General features: G+C 43.7%; 1 protein-coding gene across 1 annotated transcript in view; it reads right to left on the bottom strand.

Annotated features, from left to right (window-relative positions):
- LOC143511536 (uncharacterized) overlaps nt 1-7,500 on the bottom strand; it is a 139,260-nt gene that overhangs the window by 120,813 nt on the left and 10,947 nt on the right. The window contains exon 2 of the mRNA XM_077001139.1: nt 6,356-6,453. Within this exon, the coding sequence (XP_076857254.1) occupies nt 6,356-6,453 (98 nt within the window). The remainder of the gene's footprint in view (nt 1-6,355; nt 6,454-7,500) is intronic.

Raw genomic sequence — 7,500 nt, forward strand, 5'->3', positions numbered from 1 at the left:
GTAGTCTGCCTCCATATATGTACTTCCTGTGGGTGTGGTTGTTTGTGTATGTGTCCAGTCCACCTGTCTGGTCAGTCTAATGTGTTACACGCAGGGTGTATATTGCGTATAATTTATGTGTGGTAGTCCTGTCCTGCGCTCATGTGCTACGTTTAGTATTGTCTGTTTTCTAAGCACTATTCTTGCTATTGTGTTAATAAAGCTGCATGTTTTGAGAACGTTTGTGTCCTGGCACATCTTACACATGACAGAAATAGAGAGATGGACATACTTGAGACATAAAGCATCTGTTGTTAAAGGATTCTCAACACAAATGTCGATTCACTGATTTTAATGCTAGCTGATATCTCTTCAGTTTCAATGTTTGACTGAATAGGCCAATTTGAGAAAAACGTCATGCTTCAGGCTAATTCCACTATAGCAGCTGATTATAACAGACATATTGATGACAATTAGGAGTCTAATCAAGACCGCAGCTACCAGCTGCTCTAGGGTCAGCCGAATACCAGTCGTATCTCTGTTGATCAGCGCTGTAATGGGAGCTTTAATGCAGTGCAGACTGCACGCTGCTGACTCACTATACTCACAGCTAGTTACAGTCGCACATAAGATCTATACACACTCAAACACAGGCACCTAAATCTCATATGTAATATAGTTAAGCATATTAAACAAACAAACAAACAAATACAAATAAACAACAACAACAAAGCCAGCTGCCTTAATCAGGGAGTGGTCAAACAAAGTCTGGGCATCTCCTGCGGAAACAGGTTTGTCTCATCACGTGCATTTGCACTGTCACAACACGGTCGGCCTAATCGTCATGGAGCTGCTTTAAACGCCACGGAGACTAAAAGTCTTGATTTCTTCAAAAGACTCTTTCTGGCCTGCCCACTGGTGCCTGATGCTCCACCCCCTCCCGCCCATTCCCGATGATGCAACTATGTCCTAGTCTTACAACAATAGTGCCTTTTGCTCGTCTCTTACTCATAGTGCGGAGGGAGAATCTGTCTGAAACGCTTTCTGAAAAAGTCCAGGCCTCAGAGGTGCCAGGACTAATGCACAGAGCACAGAGAAGAGAAGAGAAGAAACGAGAAGAGAAGAGAAGAAATGAAAAGAGAAGAGAAGAGAAGAGAAGAAATGAGAAGAGAATAGAAGAAATCAGAAGAGAAGAGAAGAGAAGAGAAGAGAAGAAATGAGAAGAGAATAGAAGAAATCAGAAGCGAAGAGAAGAGAAGAGAAGAAATCAGAAGAGAAGAGAAGAGAAGAGAAGAAATGAGAAGAGAATAGAAGAAATGAGAAGAGAAGAAACGAGAAGAGAAGAGAAGAAATGAGAAGAGAAGAGAATGAGATTGACATGATACAATCAAAACAGCTTGAACAAACAAGCAGAAAATGCATACACACACACACACACACACACACACACATACTAACTTTTCTTCTTTGTTTCTATAAATAGCATACTTTTAGATCTTCATATAGCATTAAGACATCAGTGTTCCCACAGAGACACTACTAAACTGTACGTATTTACAATTTATTTATGGAAGAAGATACTAAATGTAAATGTACTTTGTGTGTGTCACAGACAGGCTTTATTGTTTTTGTGTGCATGTGTGTGTGTGTGAGAGAGAGAGAGAGAGAGAGAGAGAGAGAGAGAGAAAGAGAAAGAGAGAGAAGAATGGAAAAGGAGCGATATAGACAAGTCTGTGTTAACCTTTGTTTCTGTTCATTCCCCTAATTTTCTCACACTCTCTCCACCACAAACACACGTGTGTATGTGTGCGTGTTTTCTTTTTCTTGGTCATAAAACTTTAATTAATCTAATTAGCAATGGAGGCTGTAAATCAGCTTAAATCAAATCTAATTATAATCTTTGCGTGGGCAACTGATTTTGTGCATGTGTGTATTATATGTTCATGTGTGTGTGTGTGTGTGAATTGTGTGTCCATGTTTACATGCAAGTATATATGTACGTTTGCATGTGCATGTGTACATTAGTATCACAGTTAACCTATTAACAGACTGGATTTAAACAGTTATCACAAAATTTACTGTATAATAAACAGTGATGGTTTAGTTACCTTGAGAATGTAATCCGATTTCTGATTGCTTATTAATCCTTTAAAAAGTAACTTAGTTATGTTACTGATTACTTGATTTTAAAAGTAACTACGTTAGATTACGAGTTACTTTAGTAGTTACATTCAGCAGCAAAATGAGTTTTTTCCAATACTCACTTTATTGGAAGTGCATTTTTAACAGCAACAATGTTTCTCCTGACATTTTAATAATGTATCTCCTGACATTACGTTTGTGTTGCTGCGCAGTATTATTTGTAAATGTATTTGTTTTAATACATTTAATACAAGTGAACTATTCAGTTATACAGCTATTTGTTGTGATACAATTACAATTTCAAACATTTTAAAAGTACTTTAGCTAAAATTCCAGCACTTTTCAAACCTGGAACACAAAGCAACATTAAAATTGGTCAGGTAAATGTTCCTTCCCCTGTTTTTGAGGGGTGTTTTTTCCACTACCACATATCGTTACGGAGGACACTGTACAGAATGACGTGAACGCACTCACGCTCTCACAGGGTCGCGCACAGTGTGCGGAGTCAAGCGCTATGGTCAGATGCAAAAGTACAACTGAGCCAAGAAGAAAGCAAAAATATATATTTTTACTAAGAAAAATAATAAAAATAGTACTAAAAATAGTAACACACAGTTACTTGGATAAGTAACTAATCTGATTACTGGACTGGAAATAGTAAGTCGTTATATTACTCGTTACTGAAAAAAATGGTAAGATTAGAGTCACTGATAATAAACTATATAATACCCTGCATTATAAAATCATGTTTGCATGTCATTAGGTGTCTACTGGTGGCTTATAATGGTGATGTCAGTATGATGATATCATAAAGGTGATGTTAAATGAAAGAAATTAAGCAGTATGCTTATTAGCAGTTGCATTATTATTATATGCTGAGATTGCTGATTTCACTTTGAGATTTACTGTTAGAAGCAGCTGCATAACAAAAAGCCAGATGTTGATATTTTTCTTTCCGAAATTGTTGCAGTTTGATATGATGTCATCAATAATTGCATGACATGAGTGACATCATACACAACTCATTAAGTGTATGATGCGTTTATCTGATAGAAGATAAGAAAGGGTCAAAATAATAGGGTTAAAAATGCGAGAAGACAGAATGCTGAAGGCGATAAAAGGAGAATGTGTTAAGAACCGAGTAAAGGGGGCGGGGTAAAGGGGGCGGGGTTTGATTCAGGCGGGATTCAGCCAGGTCTTCAACCTCATTTAGTGTTTTTCACTTATTCTCACGGGCATGTACAGCACAAACATGACATCTGTCAGGAGGTGCAGCGTCTGTGGCAACATGAGCAAGCGTGTGTGCGTGTGTGCGTGCGTGTGAGACATGGTAAGTGAGGAGAGAGAGGAGGAGAGGAAGAGTGAGAAAGAGAGAGGAAGAGAGAGGAAGAGAGAGGAAGAGAGAGGCCAATGTGCCTCCAACGTCTTGCCCCATCATTCTGACATTAACTAGGCAGAGGCTGCAGTGAGCTCACTACGTGCTGAGCCTGACAATAAAACCAGTTCCAGCTTTGTATCTCTCTCTCTCTCTCTCTCACACACACACACACACACACACACACACACACACACACACACACACACACACACACACACACACACACACACACACTCACACACACACACACACACACACACACACACACACACACACACACACACACACACACTCACACACACACACACACACACACACACACAACACACACACACACATATCCTTAAGATGCACATGCATTCATACATAATGCAGCACGGTGCAGGTTGTGGGAGGGGCTTATTTTAACTCCACCCACTGCTGCATCACCTCTGCCACCTGCTCATCTTCCTGTTCGCTTTGCTCAGCTGTGTTCACCGTCGTTCCCTTCACACCTCCCATCTTATCTTCCCTTTATAATACTGGTCAATCTTACTAGCTCTCTCTCTCTCTCTCTCTCTCTCTCTCTCTCTCTGTTCTCTCATTCTCTCTTTTCCTACTGGTTTGATATGATGAGAAGTGAATGCCCATCACAGAGGAGAATTCTATTACCTTCATGTGCACACACACACACACACACACACACACACACACACGCACGCACGCACGCACGCACGCACGCACGCACGCACGCACGCACGCACGCACGCACGCACATGTACAGACACACACACATCCATGCTCAGATAAAAAAAATTCAAATGAAATTCTATTATTTTTTGGAAACATGAACTTTCACACAAGCACACAAAGGTGCACTCTTTCTCACACACACATACACACATCCATGCACGCATGCACACACACACACACACACACACACACACACACACACACACACACACACACACACACACACAATTCTATTACCTGCCTCCTATTGAAAAGTAATCCTTTCTTCAATTTGCCCTGCACGAGGAACTACATCATACACACAGGAAACCTTAAGCAGACACTACAGCAGTACTGTCTGGAACAGATAACACCAAAGACAAATAACGCACTCTCCACAGCCCTCAGCACACACACACACAAACACACACACACACACACACACACACACACACACACACACACACACACACACACACACACACTGCCATAGATACAGACTATACATCCCCAGATGAAGTAAATACACCCATGATAAAAGATCCAAGTGACCCATATATAGACAGATTGAGGCAAAGCTGAAACTGAAATAGTTCTCATGTAGACTCATTTTGCCCCAGCCATGTAAACTTCACCCACGTGTGTGTGTCTTTTACTAGAATAGAGAGAGGGTAGCACCATGGATCTGATTCACTGGGAGTGCTGCAGGTAGCTCTCTCTGACGTACAGGTGGGGAAGACAGGATCACTACTGCGTGGCTCTGCCAGTATGCTGCATGCTTTGATTCCCTGTGGAACAGGCCTCTGTAATTTGATTGGGGGGTGGGGGAAGGGGGGGGGGCATAGGGGTGTGTTGAGTCTTTCATTGTAGCAGTGCCAGGGGCATCTCAGCACATGCCCATCAACTTCAGAAAGCTGCCACACACACTGTCAACTGGCCAGCAATCCTGCAGTTGCCAATCCTGCAAGTTGCACACATGCAGATTGGTAGATCACCACACACACACACACACACACACACACACACACACACACACACACACAACACACCAGCACCCTGTCTAAACTTTGCAGCTGCCAGTGCGAATGATTTGCAGACAGGGCATACGGAGAGCGGCTAGAGAAACTTGCAATCAATACTGCAGTGTGAATGTTTAACTTGGGGCCTTTGAAATCAATACAAACCTCTGAACAAGAGCTAAATATACCACTCAACTGAGAGAGAGAGAGAGAGAGAGAGAGAGAGAGAGAGAGGGAGGGAGGAAGACAGAGAAAGGGCAAGAGATAGGAACGAAAGGGAAACAGGGTAAGAGAGACAGAGAGAGAGAGAGAGAGAGAGAGAGAGAGACAGAGAGAGAGAGAGAGAGGGGAATAGTCAATTCAGACACTTTTGCACACATACATACACACTCCTAACATAGCAAAGAAAGGACACATTGCCCATTCGAAGCATTTTAGGCTCTAGTTAATAGTTATACATCTTTGTAATAGTACACCAGTCCCCCAGATATGACTCGTCCTTCAGCACGTCACATGGCGTAAGCATCACCTTGAACTTGCTAACGACCCAACTTAACTCACATCTAACAGAGCTGGAACCCAACCATAATGTCCAATCACCCCATGATAAATGGGTCTGTGTGCAAATTCAAGGTTCTGTGCACTGGTGATTTGTGGGTAAAGAGCGCAGTGCTTTAATGTGCTTAATGTACTCATTCTGTCATATGACCCTCCAACAGAAAGACACGCACATGCACAGAAGAAGAAGAATAACACTGCCAGTCAGAATTAGAGAGAAACAGGGAATTCTCCATTTTCCGTCAACATCACTTGAATTAGTCAACACATTTACACAAGTGCAGGACATTCGTATTAACGTGAACGTAACAGCTGACGAGTCACGTCTCTGTCCCAGTGTCATGGTCTTTCTCTGTCAGTCGTGTATTGAATGGGCAGCCTTTATCTTGGCCCACAGAGAGGATCTTAAGCATGGTCAACCCACCTCAGCTTCCTTGTACCTCCAGCAGAGCTCCTCCCACGGTGTGCCAAGGGGATGGACCCCAAAGAATAAGAGGCGGGGTCAAAGAATGAGAGGCGGAGTCAAAGCCATGACGCTGCGGAGTGGCAGCATGGTGAATAAGGATACATGCGCACTCCTCCGGACCGCGAGCCGATGGCCAGGATCTTCTGCACAGGGTCGAACGCCAGAGCAGTGGGCTGGTAGGGGAAGCCATGACGCACGGTCTGCAGGGAAGAGCAGAGGAAAAACGCACTGGGTTTAACACAGGAACAGCTGCAGGCCACACACTGGGTTTAACAGAGGAACAGCTGCAGACCACACACTGGGTTTAACAGAGGAACAGTTACAGGCCACACACTGGGTTTAACAGAGGAACAGCTACAGGCCACACACTGGGTTTAACAGAGGAACAGTTACAGGCCACACACTGGGTTTAACAGAGGAACAGTTACAGGCCACACACTGGGTTTAACAGAGGAACAGTTACAGGCCACACACTGGGTTTAACAGAGGAACAGCTACAGGCCACGCACTGGGTTTAACAGAGGAACAGTTACAGGCCACACACTGGGTTTAACACAGGAACAGCTACAGACCACACACTGGGTTTAACACAGGAACAGCTACAGACCACACACTGGGTTTAACAGAGGAACAGCTACAGGCCACACACTGGGTTTAACAGAGGAACAGCTACAGGCCACACACTGGGTTTAACAGAGGAACAGTTACAGGCCACACACTGGGTTTAACAGAGGAACAGCTACAGACCACACACTGGGTTTAACAGAGGAACAGCTACAGGCCACACACTGGGTTTAACAGAGGAACAGCTACAGACCACACACTGGGTTTAACAGAGGAACAGTTACAGGCCACACACTGGGTTTAACAGAGGAACAGCTACAGGCCACACACTGGGTTTAACAGAGGAACAGCTACAGACCACACACTGGGTTTAACAGAGGAACAGTTACAGGCCACACACTGGGTTTAACAGAGGAACAGTTACAGGCCACACACTGGGTTTAACAGAGGAACAGCTACAGGCCACACACTGGGTTTAACAGAGGAACAGCTACAGACCACACACTGGGTTTAACAGAGGAACAGTTACAGGCCACACACTGGGTTTAACAGAGGAACAGCTACAGGCCACGCACTGGGTTTAACAGAGGAACAGCTACAGGCCACACACTGGGTTTAACAGAGGAACAGCTACAGGCCACACACTGGGTTTAACAGAGGAACAGCTACAGGCCACACACTGG

Source organism: Brachyhypopomus gauderio, chromosome 4 (assembly GCF_052324685.1).
Source record: "Brachyhypopomus gauderio isolate BG-103 chromosome 4, BGAUD_0.2, whole genome shotgun sequence".
In the NCBI taxonomy this organism is placed as follows: domain Eukaryota; kingdom Metazoa; phylum Chordata; class Actinopteri; order Gymnotiformes; family Hypopomidae; genus Brachyhypopomus; species Brachyhypopomus gauderio.